General features: G+C 43.4%; 2 protein-coding genes across 4 annotated transcripts in view; both read right to left on the minus strand.

Annotated features, from left to right (window-relative positions):
* Positions 1–26,226, minus strand: part of GNPTAB (N-acetylglucosamine-1-phosphate transferase subunits alpha and beta) — a 128,450-nt gene that overhangs the window by 39,844 nt on the left and 62,380 nt on the right. For all 3 annotated transcript variants that reach the window (XM_077265615.1, XM_077265613.1, XM_077265614.1), the window contains exons 8-13: positions 25,653–25,814; positions 5,742–5,921; positions 3,026–3,196; positions 2,793–2,916; positions 2,474–2,674; positions 1,257–2,206 (exon numbers count right to left, since the gene is read on the minus strand). In XM_077265615.1, the coding sequence (XP_077121730.1) occupies positions 1,257–2,206; positions 2,474–2,674; positions 2,793–2,916; positions 3,026–3,196; positions 5,742–5,921; positions 25,653–25,814 (1,788 nt within the window). The remainder of the gene's footprint in view (positions 1–1,256; positions 2,207–2,473; positions 2,675–2,792; positions 2,917–3,025; positions 3,197–5,741; positions 5,922–25,652; positions 25,815–26,226) is intronic.
* LOC143773448 (uncharacterized) lies at positions 5,978–12,306 on the minus strand. Its single transcript, XM_077260896.1, has 3 exons — positions 10,950–12,306; positions 10,009–10,852; positions 5,978–6,038 (listed from the first exon to the last, which is right to left on the minus strand). Exons 1-3 carry the CDS (start codon positions 11,791–11,793, stop codon positions 5,978–5,980), a joined length of 1,749 nt encoding a protein of 582 aa, XP_077117011.1. The 5' UTR covers positions 11,794–12,306.

A 26,226-nucleotide genomic window follows, 5' to 3' on the forward strand; every position in this document is an offset into this window, starting at 1 on the left:
AATTTACATTACACAGTTTTTATAGTAAAATGATTGAGGTAATTCAAAACTACAACTTAAAGGGAACCGGTCAGGTCTGATAATGCTATTAACCTGCAGATATAGGGTTATGAAGGTGCCCGGCAGCAGTACTGAAAGTGGGGTGCCCAGGAGAAAATTAACTATGGCTCCTAGGAGCCACCAGCTTTCAATCACGCAGGTGTGCACAGAGCAATTACAGTCACCACTACCAGCAATGACAGCAGTGGCTCCGCCACTAACTGACAGCCAGCTCAGCAATGCATCAGTGTAGAACTGGCTGTCAGTGTTGTATGCTAACAGCCGTCACTCTCAGTACTGTGAGGGGTAACTGTAATTACCCCGGGCACGCCTAAATGACTGAAAGCTAGCAACTCCGCATTTCAGTACTGAGTTTGGACACCCTCATAACTATATTAACCTGAAGAATAGCCCTATATCTGCAAGTTAGTGTTATTAGACCTGATAGAATCCCTTTAACCTGCAAAAAAAGAAGCCCACATAAGGCTATAAAGATGGAATAAAAAAAAAAAAAAAAAATAGCGATTTTTGAAAGGAAAAAAGAAAAAAAAGGCCCCATCGCTAAGGCTTCATTCAGATGTCTGCTTTTGTTCCCGTACGTGATACAAATTGTCGATTTTCATCAGTGTTTGGTCAGTCTGTTTGTTTTTAGCATCAGGGTTTCATCAGTGATTTTGTAGACTGCTTAATATAACTTAATAAAATAAAAAATAGCAAAGCTTCACCTATCCACTGCATTGCCAACAACCGGCAGCACACAGATTGCACATGGATGGCATTCAGGTGCGGTCTGCCATTTTCACGGACCCATAGTCCAGATTTGGATGAAGGAAATGCTATGGTTATCCATCACGTAGAACAATTATTCCTGTTCAAGTGACATCATGCCACATAGTTGTTAAAACGGAGTATGTCAGCACAGAATGACTGTTGAAACCAAGTACAGGCGCTCGGTGCTCCTTGGCGGAGCCAATCATTTATACACACCTTCCCACCTGCCTGGTTTCCATCTATCTCTACCATTCTCTCAGTCTATCAAACCAGAGCTGTCAATCAGAGACATGGAGGTGGAAATAAAGCAAAAGCAAGCATGTGGCAAGGTGTATAGAAATGATTGGCCACGCCATGAAGCACCGAGCAACGTGACTGTCAGCACAGAATGACTGTTCAAACTGAGTCCCTTTAAAACTGTATTGAGCCAAAAATTAGACACTCACATCCAACAGGTCTTTAAAGTACTTTTTTCTTTCCCATGGCAGGAATCCTTCATAAGTTGGCAGGTATTGTAGCTTTCTCCCAGGAACGATACTATCCTCTCTATTTCTTGCCAAAGTACCTAAGTAATTCATTCCTTTTTCCGGTTTTGAACCCTGTTCTCCAATCCTATTAAGTGTGGAATCACCTCTGACAGAAACTTTACCATTTCCCAGCTCTGATACTTTTGAATCAAATGTGTTTTTTTCAGGATTGTCCTTATTTTTTAACGTGATTTTATCTGTAGGTGTAGGTGCTAGTCCCTTCAACTCTTTAACATTTAAATGTTCTTTTGTGTGTGGAGATAATGTGACAAAAGGTTCAAGCAGAGCTACTTTTGATAGGTTATATCCCTTCAATGTGATATCACCATTGCTCAGTTGAAGGTCAAGATTATGAAGAGCCATCTGGACTTGGTTAGGAAGAGAGGACACATTCACATACTGGATTTGGACAAGTAAATTGTGATGGCCATCTGGTTTCTGTTTCTTCAGCTTTGGAAACCGGTCTTCTTCTGGGATGTCCTCAAAAAGGATTTCTGCTTCTGGTGTTGGAGTAGTAACGACTGTGTCTTTCTGCCTTTCTGTTGGTCTTGTATTGTTGCGTTTATAGTCTTCTGCCGTGTCAACATCTATGGAAATCTGCATTTTGAAAAGCTTGTCATTTTGATCCTGAAATGTAATATTGAAGTGTATCACAGTGGCATTCATTCCAGGATACATAATGAGGTGGATGGTTTTCCACTTGTTAGCAATAGAGGAGTGACGAATAATTGGGTTATCACTGTAGACTCCATCCACTGCCTTCTTAGCTATATTAGCAAAGCTGAAGTACGGCAAATATTCCCCTTTTGGAACCACATAATGGGTTTCATTTAGAAGCAAATTCAACTTGTGTAACTCTCCAAAATGATCTAGGAAGAGAGAAAGTGGCTAATATGAGCAATAATTGCAGACTTGCCCCCCCCCCAGAACTAGAATACAGCAAAATGTTCAATCTTTAAGATTGCCATGTGTGCACAAAAAGCAACGTTTTGGCTCCAAAGATCCTTTGTCATTTTTCACATTCTTGACAAACACAGCAAAAGCTACTGAAATACTAATTTACAAAAAAAAATAATATTTTACATTCAGTCTAGAGAAAGATGCTAAGAACTCGACACCAACTCTAAATGCCGTACCTTGCCCACAATCTCCTGAATCAAACCCACAACTGAGCACGTTGCAAGCCTGGTCACAGAACTTATCAGCGAGCCATGAATTGGCACAGCCCTGGTTACAGTATGATATACCACTTATTCCAACTCCAGGCTGCCAAGCTTGTCCATTAAGAAGACCTGCACCAGCCATTGCTGGAGCGAAACGACCGGCGGCATTGTTTCCTGTAGAGATACAAAAAAGTCATTATCATCCGTGCTAAGCAGATGCAGAAAAGGCAGTGAAGTAAGTAGCCAAGATATCTTATCATTGAGTACAATGCACACTAATGAATAAGCTCACCAAGGCAATCACCACCATCCCAGTCACATGCAGAATTATTACATGCTTTGTCACAGTAACCATCCTTGATCCATGATCCTGGACATCCCTCTGCACAGTTGGGAACAGGCCAAGTCAAGTAAACCTTAAAATGTGTGTAAAACCACATACTGTGTTACGACATTGATGGCATATTGCTGTGCATTACACAAATAAGCTACAGGAACATACTATGCAGCATGCCAGTTAGTTACCTTTTGTCCTTTTGAATGGCTAAAGAAGTCATCAGGCCAGACATGTGTTCCAAACATTACATCATCATTCATGTATATGAATTTTTGGGATAGTCCTGGTATTCTGTGGATGTGACTTTCAATGGCAGGAGAACTAAAGGTGGGTAGATGGCTGGTGTTCAAAAAGATATCCTATGCAAAAAAACAAACATCACTCAAATTATCTTACCTGATTTCTTAACATATTAACCAACAAGGTGTATGTGAAGCGATTGTTCCTTTAAAGGGAACCTGTCACCTCCCCCCCCAGGCGTTTGTAACTAAAAGAGCCACCTTGTGCAGCACTAATGCTGCATTCTGACAAGGTGGCTCTTTTAGTTCTTGTTCCTGACACTGCTGAAATAATCGTTTTTGAAATGTGTCCCTCATACCTTGAAATTGCCATGGGGGCAGGTCTTTCCCCCCAAATCCAGACGCACCACAGCCGTCACTCATGGCCTCTGCGCGCCGCCTACTCTTCCTTCATTAGCGTTCCCGGCGCCTGCGCTGTAAGTTCGAAGGGCAGCGCAACTGCACATGCCCGAAAAAAAATAACAGCGACGGGCACAGTCCGGCCGAGAATTAGTCCCTCCCTACTTCTGTCCAGTCAGTGCCCGGCACCTGCGCCATACTCCCCTCCAATCAGTGCTGACACAGGGTTAATGGCAGCGTTAACGGACCGCGTTATGCCGCGGGTAACGCACTCCGTTAACGCTGCTATTAACCCTGTGTGACAAACCCTAGGCAGCATCAATAGTAAAAAGATCTAATGTTAAAAATAATAAAAAAACCATAAAACCTGCTATTCTCACCTTCCGTCATCTGCCGATGCGCTCGCGCCTGCCGCCAGCTTCCGTTCCCAGAGATGCATTGTGAAATTACCCAGAAGACTGAGCGGTCTCGCAAGACCGCTAAAGTCATCTGGATAATTTCGCAATGCATCGCTGGGAACGGAAGCTGGCGGCAGCAGCGCGCACATCAGGACAGCTTGGCTGGACGCCGGCGAGTGAGTTTATAACTATTTTTTACTTTAATTATTATTTTTTTTTTTATTAACAGTGATATGGTGCCCACACTGCTATATACTATGTGGCCTGTGTTATATACTGCGTGGGCAGTGTTATATACTGCGTGGGCAGTGTTATATACTGCGTGGGCAGTGTTATATACTGCGTGGGCAGTGTTATATACTGCGTGGGCAGTGTTATATACTGCGTGGGCAGTGTTATATACTGCGTGGCCTGTGTTATATACTGCGTGGCCTGTGTTATATACTGCGTGGCCTGTGTTATATACTGCGTGGCCTGTGTTATATACTGCGTGGCCTGTGTTATATACTGCGTGGCCTGTGTTATATACTGCGTGGCCTGTGTTATATACTGCGTGGCCTGTGTTATATACTGCGTGGCCTGTGTTATATACTGCGTGGCCTGTGTTATATACTGCGTGGCCTGTGTTATATACTGCGTGGCCTGTGTTATATACTATGTGGCTGTGTTATAGACTGCGTGTCTGCTATATAATACATGGCTCCTATATACTACGTGGCCTGTGCTATATACTATGTGGCTGCTATATACATACATACATATTCTAGAATACCCGATGCGTTAGAATTAGGCCACCATCTAGTACATACATAATTTTTTTTTTTTTGGTGGGGGGAGGGGGGATGCAAAGGTCTTTGTAATTTATGGAAATTGGAGTGAATATCCTTTTTATTTTACAGTAAACAGGAAATAAATACACATTTTCTTATTTTTATTGTGCTCCTTTCTAAGGCTTTTAGCTCAATCCATAACATTTACTTAAAAAATGAATCCCCCAATTGCCCTGTGCATAGTGATGCCAACTATGGTTTATAGTGACTAACATATGACAACAGTGTAGCGATACAAGAACAAAACCACAATTTTTGTTTCATATTAGTGCTCTATCTAGGATGTCAACAGACAAGGAAATAACATTTCTGTACATGTTGGTCTGCATAACAGCTCTAACTTGTTGATGGTGCTGTTTACATGCACAATCGGTGCCATCAAATAGCATGCAAAATAGCGAGTGCTACCCCATTAGTCCATTAATTTAACAGAAAAGCCCTCTCTCCTGTGAGCGCTCTAAGACAGCCAGTGATGGCGCTCACGGGAGAGAGGTCTTGATCATGGTGTCAAGACCCAAACTATTTTAGACCCACATGGCGTCAGTAGGACCAGAGGTTGTTGGCAAGATCGGTTTCTGAACGTTAGGGCTGCTAAAGGGGAGAAAATCATCTGCAGAGCAAAGGAAGTTCATTCGTTAGGTTTGAAAAATTGCATGGGTATCCAACGGGGGGCTAAGTGGTTGAAAGTGTCTCTATAGGTCAATTTGGTGCTCTCCTCTAGGAGAAACTCTATCCCCTATAGTTTTGGTTTAAAAGCCTTGGTGCTGAACTGAGCATGATAGTCTGCTTAGCACTGAGGGCAAAATCAGAAATGTGAGCCTAATAATTGGTAGAGGTTCTAAGACAAGAATTCACAAGCCTCATGTCTGTCACCAAGACACACTGAGCTCAACAAGTATGAGTGATACTTCCAAAACGCATTACAGCAATACAGCATTGACTAGTTTATAGAGTGTATTCTCGCTGACAACCCTACATGTTCAGTAATAATAAATCACAGGATTAGGAAAAGCAAAATGCAAACATGGCAATTCTTACTTGATGAGATACAATGGTGACACGTGGATTATCAAGGTTCAGCCAGGATGGGATTTGGCCGTTTGTCACAATAAAAACATGCCGAACCCAAGGAGCGTGTTTCTCAATAGATCTTAAAGAGTACCGTAATTCTTCATTATCCTCGAAACGGCTGGCGGAGACGTCCCCATCCTCCTTGAGCTTTTAAAATAAAAGTAAAAATTAAGTGTGAAAACAGAGTCTGCTGTAATTTTCTGCTATTTAATGGAATCTGTCAGCAGGATTTTGATATTTAAATTGAGATCAGCATAATGATGGCTGGAAGAAATGAGGAAGATGGTGGTTCAGAGTCCGCGCTGCCCAAGGTTCAAAGATACGATCACACACGAAGGTGAAGAATGAAGGAGGTTTATTTCGGCAGCACGTTTCAAGGTTTTCAAACCTCTTCATCAGGACCAAACCGCAATGATTCACCTTTGTGAACCTTTTTGTATCTCCAGTTTTACAATTTCATTCAGTATAATATTAATATGGGGGCAGAGAACCTGAATCCAATGATGCGTCACTTGCTCAGCAGCTTGGTGTAGTTTCAATATACTCAGTGTTTTATAAGTAGGAGATTATCAGTAGAAGACTAGATTTTGCGTGCCAAGTAATCCAGCTAATCTGTGTAACCCTGCCCCCACCACTGATTAGCAGCTTGCTAACAATGTACAGAGTACACAGGGGGCAGTCAATCAGGAGTGTGGGCGGTGTATACACAGCTCAGCAGTCATAATATACATCTGCAGCAGAGAAAACGGGGATTTTATATAAACTGAACTAAGCAGTCCAGTAAGCGACACATCATTGGAATCAGGTTATCTGCCCCTCCATCATGCTTGGTCTCAGATCCATAGCAAAACCTTGCTGACAGACTCCCTTTAAGTAGCAAGCCTAATTTGACTTTTATATTCACACTTTTTTTTTGTTTGTTTGTCACAGTCCATGAGCCATAACTTTTTTTTTTTTCTTCATCGATATAGCCTTAAGAGGGCATGTTTTTTCGGAGAGGAGTTGAGTTTGTCAGTGGCACCATTTTGGAGTACATATAACTTTAATATCTAACTTTTATTAACTCTTTACAGGAAGAAATAGAAAAAACAGCAATTATGTTTTTAGACATTTTCAATGTTACAATTTCATTTGTTGCACAATTAATGAGTTGACTTTATTCTGCGGGTCAGCATAATTAGGACTATACCATACCATGGGTATATCAAATATATGTAGATTTATTACTTTGCTTTTGCATTGTCATATTTTGAGAATCACAAGAATAGTTTTTCTGTAATAGAGCTATATGAGGGCTTATTTTTTGGGTGACAAGATGTAGTTCTCACTTGTATTTTTTTGGAATATATAACTGATCACTTCTTATTCCATTTTTTGTTGTTGGGGAAAAGAACAAAAAACGGATATTCTGACAGTGCTTTTTCGATTTTTTTCCCCTAATATTTAGGTTTCCATTTTTTCGTTTTCCATGTCGAGGGATTAATAAACACACAGTTTCATAGTATAGATTGATACGATTTGTAAATTTTTTTTAATGTCCCACGACTTTTGCACAAGAAAAACCAGTTAAAAAAAACTTGGTACATTTTGGGATACATACGACTGATTTTTTTTATATTTAATTTTATTGGAGGCACAATGAACAAAAAACACCGGATTACGTACCGGTAATGCTCTTTTATAGAGCCACGACAGCACCCACTTGAGAGAGGGGATCCGCCCCTAGGAACAGGAAACCCTATGGAGAGATAAAAGGGGCGGCCCCCCTCGCTCCCACAGTTGGGTTACAGAGATTGCGAGGAACCGCCCACCAGTATTAGTAGGCAATTTGATATCAGCTTTTATCATTAGTTAACTTAGTATGGCTAACTACAAGAACCAAAAAACACCCTTAATCGTGCTTTTATAAAAATAACTTAATAGGGTGGGAAGTAAAGGGGTGCTGTCGTGGCTCTATAAAAGAGCATTACCGGTACGTAATCCGGTGTTTTCTCTTCGCCACGACAGCACCCACTTGAGAGACTTTCAGAGATAGTCATTTGGGAGGGATCACAGTGTTAAGAACTGATCTACCAAAGGACAGGTCAGATGAAGTAGATAAATCCAATCTATAGTGATTATAGAATGTAGTGGGAGAAGCCCAAGTTGCGGCCTTACATATCAGTTCTATTGGAACTTCTGCTCGCTCGGCCCAGGATGATGCTATCGCCCGAGTGGAGTGTGCTTTTACAGTCTCAGGCGGGTTCTCCCCTTTGGATGAATAGGCCAGACATATTGCATCCCGAATCCACCGAGATAAAGTGCCCTTCGTGATTCCATCTCCTTTTCTATGGCCCTGGAAGGAAATAAAGAGAGCCCTGCTCTTCCTCCAGGCGCTAGTTCTATCTAAATAGGCTAATATGGCCCTCCTCACATCTAATGTGTGGTATTTTTGTTCTTCCTGATTCGTAGGGTTATCATAGAAGGAGGGAAGAAAAATTTCTTGTGATCTATGAAATTTAGTGCATACTTTGGGTAAGTAGGAAGGGTCTGTTTTTAGGACAATTCTGTCTGGAAATATAGACATAAACGGTGGATCTATCGATAATGCCTGTATGTCGCTTACTCTTCTAGCTGATACCAAAGCAACAAGAAGAGCTGTCTTGATGGAAACATGTTTTATGTGAGCTGAATGTAGTGGCTCAAAGGGGTGGTCTGTTAGAGCTTCAAGGACTAAATTAACATCCCAAGGTGGTACATGGGGAATTTGGACTGTCTCTGACCTTTGGCAAGCTGCGATAAACCTGGCTACCCACCTGTCACCTGCAATATCGTGACCATATAAAGCACCAAGCGCAGAAATGTGTACTTTTAAGGTACTGACTGCCAGACCTAAATCGCGCCCTTTTTGAAGAAATTCTAGGACCATAGGGATCTGAATCTCGTTTGATAGTGCTGTTGGTTAGAGGTTTAAGAATTTTTTCCACACTCTCACATAAATGGATGTGGTAGATTTTTTCCTACTTAGTAGCAGAATGTCAATTACTTTGTTAGAAAATCCTCTCATTTTTAGCAGCCGCCTCTCAAATGCCAGGCAGTCAACCGCAGACCCTTCACCTGAGGGTGGTTGAAGGGGCCTTGGGAGAGCAGATCCTGATCCTCCGGAAGGATCCACGGGTCTGAAATTGACATAATTCTCAGCCAGGAGAACCATGGCCTCTTGGGCCAAAATGGAGCTATTAAGATCACATGAGCTCTGTCCTCCCTTATCTTCCTGATCACCGTTGGAAGAAGTATTAGTGGGGGAAAGGCATATGCTTTCTGGAATGTCCATGGGACTTGCAGAGCATCGAAGATATCTGGATTGTCGGATCGGAACAATGAAGCGAACCTTTTGACTTGTCTGTTGTGTCTCGTCGCAAAAAGGTCTATCTCGGGAGTACCCCATTTTTTGATTATCATTAAAAAGATACAACGGCTGAGAACCCACTCTCCTTGGCGGAGAGTGTGGCGGCTGAGGAAATCCGCTTTTGGATTGTCGACTCCTCTTACATGCAGTGCTGATAAGGATAGGAGGTGCTCCTCTGCTATGGATAGAATGTCGCCGGCTATACACATGAGAGCTTCTGATCTTGTTCCCCCTTGGTGGTTTATGTATGCCACCGCTGTCATGTTGTCTGAAAAGATTCTTGTATGCGTTCCGTGTAACTGCGGAAGAAATTTACATATGGCATGATAGATAGCCTTCAGTTCTTTTTGATTAGAGGAATCATTCGATTCTCTAGGAGACCACAGACCTTGAACTATTTGATCTCCTAAGTGTGCTCCCCAACCACTAGGACTGGCATCGGTAAAGAGTGTTTTTGAAGGTTTAACCACCCAGGGAACCCCACTGGTAAAATGACTCTGGTCTAACCACCAGGTAAGAGAATCTACCACGTCAGATGGTAAAGATAACCGACTATCCAATTGGCCTTGTAACCTCTCTTCTTCCTGTAGAATTTTATATTGTAATTTTCTACTATGGAATTGGGCCCATGGGACAGCCGGGATACATAATGTAAAGGAACCAAGAAGGGACATCCCTTCTCTTAGGGAAATTAGGGGTTTATTAATCACCGATTGTACCTTGTTTATAATTGCTAATTGTTTAGAGTCGGGAAGAAAGCACCTTTGATTTGTAGAATCTAGAATAAGCCCTAGGAATGTTTGTCGAGTTGTGGGGGACAACCTGGATTTCTCCCAGTTTACTAACCACCCCAATTCCTGTAGGGATGAAATTGTATCAAGTACTCGTTGATGGCATTGGGAAAGAGAGTTGCCCACTATAAGAAGGTCATCTAAATATGGTATTACAAGAGTGTCTTTTAATCTCAAATATGACATTACTTCTGACATTAATTTTGTGAAGACTCTCGGAGCTATCGACAGTCCAAAGGGCATTGCTGTATATTGATAATGCCTTATCTGACCTTCCATTATAACTGCCACCCGTAGATATTGCTGATGTTCAATGAAGATTGGTAGATGGTAATACGCATCTTTAAGGTCAAGTACTGCCATAAAGCAATGGGGAAACAGGAGCTTTATAGTTGATCGTATAGACTCCATTTTAAAGGTTTGGTTTTCTAAAAAGACGTTTAGTCTTTTCAGGTTAATTATTGTTCTAAATGATCCGTCTGGTTTTGGAATCAAAAATAGAGGGGAATAAAAACCCCTTCCTTTTTGATGAGAAGGGACTTCCACTAGTACCCCTTTGGACAGGAGATTTATTATTTCCTGTTCCAAGGCCTCTTGTTGTGAATGAGACTTTAAGGAAGTCAATAAGAATGAGTCCGGAGGGACTCGGGCAAATCTTAATTTAAGACCCGTAGATATAAGGCTAGTTGCCCATGGATTGGAAGTCATTGTCAGCCATTGTGAAGTGAAGAAAGACAACCTACCACCAACGGGTAGATCTGTCCTAACGGGTTTTATCCTCAGGTTTGAATGGACGTTTTCCGAAAAACGCTCCTTTCTGCTTAAAGTCTTTATTAGCCCAGCGGTCTTGGTTTTTATAGTCCTTTCTTCTATTAAACGTGGGCTTACGGAACGCTCTCCTGTAGGATGGAAGATAAGTATTATTGGGGAACCCCTTCTTCCTCTCACCCGCTTTAGTTAGTATTTCGTCTAACTTAGTACCAAATAGGTACTCACCCTGGCATGGAAGACCACATAATTTAGACTTCGTTTGGGGATCTCCTTTCCACCCCTTTAGCCATAAGGCTCGACGAGCCGCGTTAGTCAGACCTGCCGATTTGGCAGCTAGCCGTATGGAATCAGCTGAGGAATCCGCCAAAAAGGCTGTAGCTCCTCTAATTAACGGTATGGAAGAGATCAGTCTATCTCGGGAAAGGCCGCTCTTTAATCCTTCTTCTAAATCATTTAACCAGACCAACATGGACCTGGCAGTGCATGTGGCTGATATAGCCGGCCTGAAGGCTCCAGTACAAGATTCCCATGCTCTTTTTAAGAGGGTATCCGCTTTCCGGTCCAGCGGGTCTTGCAAGGAGCCGGAATCTTCTACGGGTAGCAAAGATTTTTTAGAAGTGGAAGCCACTGCTGCATCTACCTTCGGGGCTTTTAACCATATAGAGAAATCTTCGTCATTAAAGGGATAGCGTCTTTTTGACGAAGATGGCAATCCTCTTTGTCCCTGGCTTTCCCACTCCTTTTTTACTACATTTTTAATTGCTGGAATTACAGGGAAAGAAGGTTTTTTCCTCTCTGACAGGCCTGCAAACATCACGTCCTGTGGTGTTTTAGGGTTTTTTGTGTCTTCAATACCCATGGTGTTACAAACTGATCTTACTAAATTATCGATACTGTCTGTGGGAAAGCATGTATCCCGCTCATCATCTGAGGAAATGATCCTTTGGGAACCATCCGAATCTTTATCTTCAGTCTCAGAGGACTGTTCAGACCTGGGGGAATTATATTTTTTTCTACCCTCGGGAATTTTTTCCGAGCTTCGGAAGGCCTGTAATTCTTCCCTAATCATACTCCTTATATCTTCCGACCTTACTGAAGACTCCTCACGTAAGGTGGATTCGATGCAAGACTGGCACAGCTTCTTTAAATAATTATCGGGGAGCGGCTGAGAGCATAAAGCACATTGTATGTGTTTGGTTTTCCCCGTTCTTTTTGCCTAAGGAATATAGACAAAGAGGGGGAGTGTAATCAGCCTAAGAGGGTACACACACACTCATCCAGTGAGGTTGTTGTTACAATACCGGCTGATGAGGAGGAGACGGAGGCACAGATGGAACCGACCGGCCTGATTTCTTATCTCTGGCGCTTTTGGAAGAAGATGATCTGCGACTTCTGCTTGTTCGGCTACTAGGCGCAATAGCGGTGACTTCGGATGAAGCCATCGCCGGGTCCTGTGGAGATGCCATGATGGACGCCGGAGGATCAGTGCCGGCGTCGTTTTCTAATGGGGGCCGCCATCTTCTTCCTGCCGCACCCGGAAGTGACCGCTACATCCGGGTCGCGGCTAATCAGTATGCGCCTGCGCTCCCACCAGCATCAGCGCAGGCGCCGTCCTCCTCCTGTTTCACCCCGGAAGTTGCGATCTGTTTTCGGGGGATAGTATACCGGACCTACGCTGCCTGCGCACCATGAGGGATGGCGCCGCAGGATCTCCTTACCCCAGCGATTTGGTCCTTGCAGGTCTGCTGGGTGGATCTCCATGAGCCAGGCGACTCCCCGGACCTGGCCTCACAGTACCTGCCAGCAGAGGGGGGAAGCTGCCATAGGACCCCCGACGCTGCTTCCAGCTTCTGGAGCCCTTGCCGTCCCATAAAGGTAAACTGCGCAAGCGGCATCCAGGCTGGGCATCCTCTTCTCTCCAAGGGTCTCCCGTAGGAACAGGAAACCAACTGTGGGAGCGAGGGGGACCGCCCCTTTTATCTCTCCATAGGGTTTCCTGTTCCTAGGGGCGGATCCCCTCTCTCAAGTGGGTGCTGTCGTGGCGAAGAGAAAAAATGGAAATTCTACAGTAGCTTTTCAATTTGTTTTGTGGAGTTTACTGTGCAGGACAAATTATATATTTTGCACTGGTTGTTATGAATGTAGTGATACCAGATATATAAATTATATATTTTGCACTGGTTGTTATGAATGTAGTGATACCAGATATATAAATTATATATTTTGCACTGGTTGTTATGAATGTAGTGATACCAGATATATAATTTACGGTATATATTTTGCACTGGTTGTTATGAATGTAATGATATCTGATATGATGGCAATACCAGAATTCTACAGTTTCTATTACTAAAGAAATTAAATTGTCAAAATATCAATAAATGTATACAGACATAAAACACCTGACTAAAGATTACCTAAGTCTACAGAAATATGACTGTCAGTTTCACATTGTTCTGTAAATACCATAGGCTAAAAGATAATTACCGTATATACTCGAGTCATGGTCGGCGGGTGAGGGAGAGCGACGACTGTCAAATACTCACCTGCTCCCGGCGCGGTCCCTGCTTGTCCCACGGTCTCCGGGCGCGGCAGCTTCTTCCCCTGTTCAGCGGTCTCTGGTACCGCTCATTAAAGTAATGAATATGGACTCCACTCCCATAGGGGTGGAGCCACATATTCATTACTGTAATGAGCGGTACCATGTGACCGCTCACTACAGGAAGAAGCTGCCACGCCCGGAGACCGTGGGACAAGCAGGGACCGCGCCAGGAGCGCGTGAGTATTTCATATTTACCTTTCCTCGTTCCACCTCCGCCTCGTCTTCCGCGTCCTCTGCAGTGACTGTTCAGGTCAGAGGGCGTGATGACGCATTAGTGTGCGTGCTGCCGTCTGCCTGAACAGTCAGTGCGGAGAGACGGGATGCTGAGGAGCAGCGACGACAGGTGAGGATGTTTTTTTTTTTCTTAGTGCAGCAGCAGCAGCATTACATGTGGCACAATGTTATATGGAGCGTCTATGGGGCCATAAAGAACTGCATGGAGCATTATATGGGGCATCTATGGGGCCATAAAGAACTGCATGGAGCATTATATGGGGCCTCTATGGGGCCATAAAGAACTGCATGGAGCATTATATGGGGCATCTATGGGGCCATAATAAACTACATGGAGCATTATATGGGTCATCTATGGGGCCATAACTGCATGGAGCATTATATGGGGCATCTATGGGGCCATACTGAACTGTATGGAGCATTATATGGGGCATCTATGGGGCCATAATAAACTGCATGGAGCATGATATGGGGCATCTATGGTGCCATAAAGAACTGCATGGAGCATTATATGGGGAATCCATGGTGCCATAAAGAACTGTATGGAGCATTATATGGAGCATCTATGGGGCCATAAATAACTGAATGGAGCATTATATGGGGAATCTATGGGGCCATAAAGAACTGCATGGAGCATTATATGGGGCCATAATGAACTGCATGGAGCATTATATGGGGCATCTATGGGGCCATAAAGAACTACATGAAGCATTATAAGGGGCATCTATGGGGCCATAAAGAACTACATGGAGCATTATATGGGGCATCTATGGAGCCATAAAGAACTACATGGAGCATTATATGGGGCATCTATGGGGCCATAAAGAACTACATGGAGCATTATATGGGGCATCTATGGGGCCATAAAGAACTACATGGAGCATTATATGGGGCATCTATGGGGCCATAAAGAACTGCATGGAGCAGTATACGGGGCATCTATGGGGCCATAAAGAACTACATGGAGCATTATATGGGGCATCTATGGGGCCATAAAGAACTACATGGAGCATTATATGGGGCATCTATGGTGCCATAAAGAACTGCATGGAGCATTATATGGGGCATCTATGGTGCCATAAAGAACTGTATGGAGCATTATAAGGAGCATCTATGGTGCCATAAAGAACTGATGGAGCATTATATGGAGCATCTATGGTGCCATAGAGAACTGTATGGAGCATTATATGGAGCATCTATGGGGCCATGAAGAACTGCATGGAGCATTATATGGGGCCATAATGAACTGCATGGAGCATTATATGGGGGATCTATGGGGCCATTAAGGACAGCATGGAGCATTATATGGGGCATCTATGGGGCCATAAAGAACTACATGAAGTAGTATAAGGGGCATCTATGGGGCCATAAAGAACTACATGGAGCATTATATGGGGCATCTATGGAGCCATAAAGAACTACATGGAGCATTATATGGGGCATCTATGGGGCCATAAAGAACTACATGGAGCATTATATGGGGAATCTATGGGGCCATAAAGAACTGCATGGAGCATTATATGGGGAATCTATGGTGCCATAAAGAACTACATGGAGCATTATATGGAGAATCTATGGGGCCATAAATAACTGAATGGAGCATTATATGGGGAATCTATGGGGCCATAAAGAACTGCATGGAGCATTATATGGGGCCTCTATGGGGCCATAAAGAACTGCATGGAGCATTATATGGGGCATCTATGGGGCCATAAAGAACTGCATGGAGCATTATATGGGGCATCTATGGGGCCATAATAAACTACATGGAGCATTATATGGGTCATCTATGGGGCCATAACTGCATGGAGCATTATATGGGGCATCTATGGGGCCATACTGAACTGTATGGAGCATTATATGGGGCATCTATGGGGCCATAATAAACTGCATGGAGCATGATATGGGGCATCTATGGGGCCATAATAAACTGCATGGAGCATAATATGGGGCATCTATGGTGCCATAAAGAACTGCATGGAGCATTATATGGGGAATCTATGGTGCCATAAAGAACTGTATGGAGCATTATATGGGGCATCTATGGGGCCATAAAGAACTGCATGGAGCATTATATGGGGCCATAATGAACTGCATGGAGCATTATATGGGGCATCTATGGGGCCATAAAGGACAGCATGGAGCATTATATGGGGCATCTATGGGGCCATAAAGAACTACATGAAGCATTATAAGGGGCATCTATGGGGCCATAAAGAACTACATGGAGCATTATATGGGGCATCTATGGAGCCATAAAGAACTACATGGAGCATTATATGGGGTATCTATGGGGCCATAAAGAACTACATGGAGCATTATATGGGGCATCTATGGGGCCATAAAGAACTACATGGAGCATTATATGGGGCATCTATGGGGCCATAAAGAACTGCATGGAGCAGTATATGGGGCATCTATGAGGCCATAAAGAACTACATGGAGCATTATATGGGGCATCTATGGGGCCATAAAGAACTACATGGAGCATTATATGGGGCATCTATGGGGCCATAAAGAACTACATGGAGCATTATATGGGGCATCTATGGGGCCATAAAGAACTGCATGGAGCAGTATATGGGGCATCTATGGGGCCATAAAGAACTACATGGAGCATTATATGGGGCATCTATGGGGCCATAAAGAACTGCATGGAGAAGTATACGGGGCATCTATGGGGCCATAAAGAACTACATGGAGCATTATATGGGGCATCTATGGGGCCATAAAGAACTACATGGAGCATTATATGGGGCATCTATGGTGCCATAAAGAACTGCATGGAGCATTATATGGGGCATCTATGGTGCCATAAAGAACTGTATGGAGCATTATATGGAGCATCTATGGTGTCATAAAGAACTGCATGGAGCATTATATGGAGCATCTATGGGGCCATAATGAACTGCATGGAGCATTATATGGGGCATCTATGGGGCCATTAAGGACAGCATGGAGCATTATATGGGGCATCTATGGGGCCATAAAGAACTACATGAAGCATTAAAAGGGGCATCTATGGGGCCATAAAGAACTACATGGAGCATTATATGGGGCATCTATGGGGCCATAAAGAACTACATGGAGCATTATATGGGGCATCTATGGGGCCATAAAGAACTGCATGGAGCAGTATATGGGGCATCTATGGGGCCATAAAGAACTACATGGAGCATTATATGGGGCATCTATGGGGCCATAAAGAACTGCATGGAGCATTATATGGGGCATCTATGGGGCCATAAAGAACTACATGGAGCATTATATGGGGCATCTATGGGGCCATAAAGAACTGCATGGAGCAGTATACGGGGCATCTATGGGGCCATAAAGAACTACATGGAGCATTATATGGGGCATCTATGGGGCCATAAAGAACTACATGGAGCATTATATGGGGCATCTATGGTGCCATAAAGAACTGCATGGAGCATTATATGGGGCATCTATGGTGCCATAAAGAACTGTATGGAGCATTATATGGAGCATCTATGGTGCCATAAAGAACTGTATGGAGCATTATATGGAGCATCTATGGTGCCATAGAGAACTGTATGGAGCATTATATGGAGCATCTATGGGGCCATGAAGAACTGCATGGAGCATTATATGGGGCCATAATGAACTGCATGGAGCATTATATGGGGGATCTATGGGGCCATTAAGGACAGCATGGAGCATTATATGGGGCATCTATGGGGCCATAAAGAACTACATGAAGTAGTATAAGGGGCATCTATGGGGCCATAAAGAACTACATGGAGCATTATATGGGGCATCTATGGAGCCATAAAGAACTACATGGAGCATTATATGGGGCATCTATGGGGCCATAAAGAACTACATGGAGCATTATATGGGGAATCTATGGGGCCATAAAGAACTGCATGGAGCATTATATGGGGAATCTATGGTGCCATAAAGAACTACATGGAGCATTATATGGAGAATCTATGGGGCCATAAATAACTGAATGGAGCATTATATGGGGAATCTATGGGGCCATAAAGAACTGCATGGAGCATTATATGGGGCCTCTATGGGGCCATAAAGAACTGCATGGAGCATTATATGGGGCATCTATGGGGCCATAAAGAACTGCATGGAGCATTATATGGGGCATCTATGGGGCCATAATAAACTACATGGAGCATTATATGGGTCATCTATGGGGCCATAACTGCATGGAGCATTATATGGGGCATCTATGGGGCCATACTGAACTGTATGGAGCATTATATGGGGCATCTATGGGGCCATAATAAACTGCATGGAGCATGATATGGGGCATCTATGGGGCCATAATAAACTGCATGGAGCATGATATGGGGCATCTATGGTGCCATAAAGAACTGCATGGAGCATTATATGGGGAATCTATGGTGCCATAAAGAACTGTATGGAGCATTATATGGGGCATCTATGGGGCCATAAAGAACTGCATGGAGCATTATATGGGGCCATAATGAACTGCATGGAGCATTATATGGGGCATCTATGGGGCCATAAAGGACAGCATGGAACATTATATGGGGCATCTATGGGGCCATAAAGAACTACATGAAGCATTATAAGGGGCATCTATGGGGCCATAAAGAACTACATGGAGCATTATATGGGGCATCTATGGAGCCATAAAGAACTACATGGAGCATTATATGAGGCATCTATGGGGCCATAAAGAACTACATGGAGCATTATATGGGGCATCTATGGGGCCATAAAGAACTACATGGAGCATTATATGGGGCATCTATGGGGCCATAAAGAACTGCATGGAGCAGTATATGGGGCATCTATGGGGCCATAAAGAACTACATGGAGCATTATATGGGGCATCTATGGGGCCATAAAGAACTACATGGAGCATTATATGGGGCATCTATGGGGCCATAAAGAACTACATGGAGCATTATATGGGGCATCTATGGGGCCATAAAGAACTGCATGGAGCAGTATATGGGGCATCTATGGGGCCATAAAGAACTACATGGAGCATTATATGGGGCATCTATGGGGCCATAAAGAACTGCATGGAGCAGTATACGGGGCATCTATGGGGCCATAAAGAACTACATGGAGCATTATATGGGGCATCTATGGGGCCATAAAGAACTACATGGAGCATTATATGGGGCATCTATGGTGCCATAAAGAACTGCATGGAGCATTATATGGAGCATCTATGGTGCCATAATGAACTGCATGGAGCATTATATGGAGCATCTATGGGGCCATTAAGGACAGCATGGAGCATTATATGGGGCATCTATGGGGCCATAAAGAACTACATGAAGCATTAAAAGGGGCATCTATGGGGCCATAAAGAACTACATGGAGCATTATATGGGGCATCTATGGAGCCATAAAGAACTACATGGAGCATTATATGGGGCATCTATGGGGCCATAAAGAACTACATGGAGCATTATATGGGGCATCTATGGGGCCATAAAGAACTACATGGAGCATTATATGGGGCATCTATGGGGCCATAAAGAACTGCATGGAGCAGTATATGGGACATCTATGGGGCCATAAAGAACTACATGGAGCATTATATGGGGAATCTATGGGGCCATAAAGAACTACATGGAGCATTATATGGGGAATCTATGGGGCCATAAAGAACTACATGGAGCATTATATGGGGCATCTATGGTGCCATAAAGAACTGCATGGAGCATTATATGGGGCATCTATGGTGCCATAAAGAACTGTATGGAGCATTATATGGAGCATCTATGGTGCCATAATGAACTGCATGGAGCATTATATGGAGCATCTATGGGGCCATTAAGGACAGCATGGAGCATTATATGGGGCATCTATGGGGCCATAAAGAACTACATGAAGCATTAAAAGGGGCATCTATGGGGCCATAAAGAACTACATGGAGCATTATATGGGGCATCTATGGAGCCATAAAGAACTACATGGAGCATTATATGGGGCATCTATGGGGCCATAAAGAACTACATGGAGCATTATATGGGGCATCTATGGGGCCATAAAGAACTACATGGAGCATTATATGGGGCATCTATGGGGCCATAAAGAACTGCATGGAGCAGTATATGGGACATCTATGGGGCCATAAAGAACTACATGGAGCATTATATGGGGAATCTATGGGGCCATAAAGAACTACATGGAGCATTATATGGGGAATCTATGGGGCCATAAAGAACTACATGGAGCATTATATGGGGCATCTATGGGGCCATAAAGAACTACATGGAGCATTATATGGGGCATCTATGGGGCCAGAAAGAACTACATGGAGCATTATATGGGGCATCTATGGGGCCATAAAGAACTGCATGGAGCATTATATGGGACCATAAAGAACTGTATGGAGCATTATATGGGGCTCCTGATTCAATTTTACTTTTATTGGTATCTATTTTTATTTATAACATTTACCGGTAGCTGCGGCATTTTCCACCCTAGGCTTATACTCGAGTCAATAAGTTTTCCCAGTTTTTTGTTGCAAAATTAGGGGGGTCGGCTTATACTCGAGTATATACGGTACTGGTGGAAAACTATACAGAATTAACTAAAAGACAAGTGTATGTGTAAGTACTGGGAATAAGGGCTGATCACCCATGGCAATGCACCCACTGTACCTAAAAAGGAGTAAAACATCCTTCCCAAGTTATATATATCTAGATTATAAGCTTGTGTGAAGCAGTGACATGCTGAGTACATATAAACAAGATCTAAACATTTATCTCATGGTAAAGAGATATTTGCCTTTGACATTATTTAAGGGACATGGAGACGTGTCATTCCCAGCAATATCTAGATACGGTTTCACTCTTCAATAATTAGATCAGGTAACAGTCATCTCATAAATAACGCGAAAAATTCTGAAAATCCAAACATACAGATAAGTGAAAAAAAATAATAAAAAAAATCAGTACATATCTGCTTGGGTATGGCTGTGGATGAATAGTTAAATCCTATTGCCTAAAACAGATAGATATCCCAATTTTCAAAGCTCTGCTTGCTGGTTCCAGCAGGCATCACATGGCCACTTCATTCAAACGATTTACAATCTTAAGGTCACGTGACAACGAGCTTCTCTTCCTGCTTCTCTCAGTTTTTCACTGAAGATTGAGACAATTAGTTAGAACAGCTAGTTGGCACATGACTAAGTGTACAAATCACATATGTGCTTGGGGATGGGGGTCGCCAAACTGAATTCTAGTCTGAAAGACCTAGATACACATCTGGTTGGATGGTTGACATAAGAATTACCCTTTAACCCCTTAGTGACAGAGCCAATTTGGTACTTAATGACCAGGCCAATTTTTACAATTCTGACCACTGTCACTTTATGAGGTTATAACTCTGGAACGCTTCAACGGATCCTGCTGATTCTGAGTTTGTTTTTTCGTGACATATTGTACTTCATGATAGTGGTAAAATTTCTTCGATATTACTTGCGATTATTTATGAAAAAAATGGAAATATGGCAAAAAAAATTTAAATTTTGCAGTTTTCAAACTTTGTATTTTTATGCCCTTAAATCAGAGAGATATGTCACAAAAAATAGTTAATAAATAACATTTCCCACATGTCTATTTTACATCAGCACAATTTTGGAAACAAAATTTTTTTTTGTTAGGGAGTTATAAGGGTTAAAAGTTGACCAGCAATTTCTCATTTTTACAACACCATTTTTTTTTTAGGGACCACATCACATTTGAAGTCATTTTGAGGGGTCTATATGATAGAAAATAACCAAGTGTGACACCATTCTAAAAACTGCACCCCTCAAGGTGCTCAAAACCACATTCAAGAAGTTTATTAACCCTTTACGTGCTTCACAGGAACTGAAACAATGTGGAAGGCAAAAATGAACAGTTAACTTTTTTTTGCAAACATTTTACTTCAGAACCATTTTTTTTTCTTTTCACAAGTGTAAAAACATAAAACCATAAATAATGTTGTGCAATTTCTCCTGAATACGCCGATACCCCATATGTGGGGGTAAACCACTGTTTGGGTGCACCGCAGAGCTTGGAAGAGAAGGAGCACCGTTTGACTTTTTCAATGCAGAATTGGCTGGAATTGAGATCGGATGCCATGTCACGTTTAGAGAGCCCCTGATGTGCCTAAAAAGTGGAAACCCCCCACAAGTGACACCATTTTAGAAACTAGACCCCTTAAGGAACTTATCTAGATGTGTGGTGAGCACTTTGAGCCCCCAAGTGCTTCACAGAAGTTTATAAAGTAGAGCCGTGAAAATAAAAAATCGCATTTGTTTACACAAAAATGATCTTTTCGCCCACAAATTCTTATTTTCACAAGGGTAACAGGAGAAATTAGACCACAAAATTTGTTGTGCGATTTCTCCTGAGTACATCGATACCCCATATGTGGGGGGTAAACCACTGTTTGGGCGCACTGCAGAGCTTGGAAGAGAAGGAGTGCAGTTTTACTTTTTCGATGTAGAATTGGCTGGAATTGAGATCGGACGCCATGTCGCGTTTGGAGAGCCCCTGATGTGCCTAAGCAGTGGAATCACCCCACAAGTGACCCCATTTTGGAAACTAGACCACATAAGGAACTTATCTAGATGTGTGGTGAGCACTTTAAGGCCCCAAGTGCCTCACAGAAATTTATAAAGTAGAGCCGTGAAAATAAAAAATCCTTTTTTTTTTCCTCAAAAATGATATTTTAGCCTGCAATTTTTTATTTTCTCAAGGGTAACAGGAGAAATTGGATCCCAAAATGTATTGTGCAATTTATGCTGAGTAGGCTGATACCCCATATGTTGGGGTAAACCACTGTTTGGGCGCATGGCAGAGCTCGGAAGGGAAGGAGCACCGTTTTGGAATGCAGACTTTGATAGAATGGTCTGCGGGAGTTATGTTGCGTTTGCAGAGCCCCTGATGTACCTAAACAGTAGAAACCCCCCACAAGTGACCCCATTTTGGAAACTAGACCCCCCAAGGAACTTATCTAGATGTGTGGTATGAACTTTGAATGCCCAAGTGCTTCACAGAAGTTTATAATGCAGAGTCGTGAAAATAAAAATAAAAATTTTTTTCCACAAAAAATATTTTTAAGCCCCCAAATTTTCATTTTGACAAGGGTAACAAGAGAAATTGGACCCCAAAAGTTGTTGTCCAATTTGTCCTGAGTACACTGATACCCCATGTGTGGGGGGGACCACTGTTTGAGCACATGGCAGAGCTCGGAAGGGAAGGAACGCCATTTTGGAATGCAGATTTTGATAGAATGGTCTGCGGGCATTATGTTGCGTTTGCAGAGACCCTGATGTACCTAAACAGTAGAAACCCCCCACAAGTGACCCCATTTTGGAAACTAGAGCCCCCAAGGAACTTATCTAGATGTGTGGTGAGAACTTTGAATGCCCAAGTGCTTCACAGACGTTTATAATGCAGGGTTGTGAAAATAAAAAATATTTATTTTTTTTTCCACAAAAAAGATTTTTTAGCCCCCAAGTTTTTATTTTCACAAGGGTAACAGGAGAAATTGGACCCCAAAAGTTGTTGTCCAATTTATCCCGAGTACGCTGATGCCCCATATGTGGGGGTAAACCACTGTTTGGGTGCACGGCAGAGCTCGGAAGGGAGGGAGCACCATTTGACTTTTTGAGCGCAAAATTGGCTGTGGCGTTTAGAGACCCCCTGATGTACCTAAACAGTGGAAACCCCCCAAATCTAACTCCAACCCTAACCCCAACACACCCCTAAGGCTTCTTTCACACTTCAGTTGTTTGGCATCAGTCAGCTCCGACATAGTGACGGATCGACGGATCCGCCACAATTGTTGAGAAAACGGTTCTAAGGGATCCGTTTTTTTGATGGATCCGTTACTTGGGGGTTGTCTGGGAAAAGTATCTACTTTTTGGAGCATGCGCAATTGAAAAAGCGGATTGGGGCGACGGATCCGCCGAAATGACGGTAACGACGGATCCGTCGCCCATAGGCGGCCATTCTATGGAATGACGAACGCAACGGATCCGTCGCGAACCGCCATTTCAGCGCAGGCAAAAAATGTTACAATGGCCGTCAATGTCTAGATGACGTCCGCCAAATCTCGACGGATCCGTCGCATGGTGGATGGAACGGACGACCATCCGCCACAATCCGTCGCTAATGCATGTCTATGGGAAAATAGCAGATCCGCAAAAAAAAAATGGCGGATCCGCTATTTGACGAAAATGGCGGTTTCAGACTGACGCCAAAAGACTGAAGTGTGAAAGAGGCCTAACCCTAATGCCAACCCGATCCATAATCCTAATCACAACCCTAAGGATAATCGCAACCCTAACCCCAAAACAACCATAACCCTAAATCCAACACACCCCTAATCCTAACCTTAACCATAATCCCAAACCTAACCCTAATCCCAAACCTAACCCTAATGCCAACCCTAATCCAAACCCTAATCCCAACCCTAACTTTAGCCCCAAATCTAACTCTAGCCCTAACTTTAGCCCCAACCCTAACCCTAAATTTAGCCCCAACCCTAACCCTAAATTTAGCCCCAACCCTAACCCTAAATTTAGCCCCAGCCCTAACCCTAGCCCTAACCCTAACCCTAATGTTAGCCCCAACTCCTCTCTCCTGCCGGCCGGCAGCAGAGAGCGGGCGCACTGCGCATGCGCCTGCCATTTTCTTTCCATAGGAAGAAGCCGGCGGGCAGGAGGGGACGCAGGAGGACCCAGGGACACCGGTAAGTATGATAGGGTCCCCGAATCCCCCTATTTCTCTGTCCTCTGATGTGCGATCACATCAGAGGACAGAGAATTACACATCGCTTTTTTTTTTTTTTTGCGGTCGCCGGTAAACAGTTAATTACCGGCGATCGCAAAACAGGGGTCGGTAAAGACCGACCCCGATCATGTTCTTTGGGGTCTCGGCTACCCCCAGCAGCCGAGACCCCAAAGATCTCCCGGGTGCCGACCGGCGGGCGCACTGCGCATGCCATTTTTTTGCCGGAAGAAGATGGCGGCGCCCATCGGGAGCCACGAGGAGCACCGGGGGAGACAGGTGAGTATCGGGGGGCGATCGGGGACCCCATTTCTCTGTCCTCTGATGTGCGATCACATCGGAGGACAGAGAAATTAAATGGGAAATCGCGTTTTTTGTTGGTTTTTTTTGCGACCGCCGGTAAACGGTTAATTACCGGCGATCGCAACTCGAATCATGTTCTCTGGGGTCTCGGCTACCCCCGGTAACCGAGACCCCAGAGAAAATCTGACTCTGGTGGGCGCTATTCACTTTTTCCACAGCGCCGTTAATTAACGGCGCTGTGGTTTAAGTACCCTTAGCGGCCGCCGTTAAAAGGCGTATCGGCGGTCGTTAAGGGGTTAAACTCATTAAGGAAATAAATTGAGTACCATTTCACGACCTTCTTGTGTAGACCTAACAATATGGCAGTAGTTCCATTGAATTACATATGTAAAAAAAACACTCACTCTTCTTATATTGTGACTTCATGGCCTCTAATTCTGAGGCTCTCTGCAGCCTTCATATGCTAAAATGACTTGATGACTGCTCATATGACCCCTATTCATGAACATTTCAGTTGGGCTTAGCAAAGCACAAAAGTTACACAGCCCAATCTACTACCACCAGCTGGCTGACTATGCCAGGCATGAAAAATTAGCTGCGACCTTTGTGCCGCAATTATATTCAAGGTAGTTGTCAATTACCATGTGATTTTACTTAGAATTCAGACATGTAGACTTTAGTGATGAGCGAATATACTCGTTACTCGAGATTTCCAGAGCATGCTCGGGTGTCCTCAGAGTATTTTTTAGTGCTCGGAGATTTAGTTTTCATCACGGCAGCTGAATGATTTACAGCTATTAGCCAGGCTGAGTACATGTGGGGGTTTCCTGGTTGCTAGGGAATCCCCACATGTAATCTAGCAAGCTAGTAGCTGTAAATCATTCAGCTGCGGAGCTGAAAACTAAATCTCCGAGCAGTCAAATACTCGGAGGTCACCCGAGCGTGCTCGAGAAATCTTGAGTAATGAGTATATTCACTCATCACTAGAAGACTTCAAAATTCCCAACCCTAAGAAGATGGTCAATTGCATACCTGACTGATAGCACTAAGATCCCAGAGTAAATACGCTGGACTCAATGTCATCTCTTTTCCTTCTATAGTCATGTTTTTCTTTGTTTGTATGTTGAGTTCCTGGAAATCTTTGGGATTGTTCAGCTGTAAAAGTGCAACACTTGCTTCGGAGTATAGTTGTATCTGCAAAAAAATGAAAATAGTGAGAATTAAGAAAATATTACTAATTAATAGTGATGAGCGAGTATACTCGTTGCTTGGGTTTTCCCGAGCACGCTCGGGTGGTCCCCGAGTATTTGTAAGAACTCGGAGATTTAGTTGATGTCGACTCAACTGTATGATTTACGGCTGCTAGACAGCCTGAGTACATGTGTGGGTTGCCTGGTTGCTAGGGAAACCCCACAAGTATTCAAGCTGTCTAGCAGCTGCAAATCATGCAGCTGCGGTGATGAAAACTAAATCTCCGAGCAGTCATAAATACTCGGAGAAAATATTCGGGAAAACCCGGACAACGAGTATACTTGCTCATCACTACTAATTGATGTTAGTTTTCCACCCTTAATCGTGGGCAACGTTTCTTTTTCACAAGAATAAG

The sequence above is a fragment of the Ranitomeya variabilis genome, chromosome 5 (assembly GCF_051348905.1).
Source record: "Ranitomeya variabilis isolate aRanVar5 chromosome 5, aRanVar5.hap1, whole genome shotgun sequence".
Classification (NCBI taxonomy): domain Eukaryota; kingdom Metazoa; phylum Chordata; class Amphibia; order Anura; family Dendrobatidae; genus Ranitomeya; species Ranitomeya variabilis.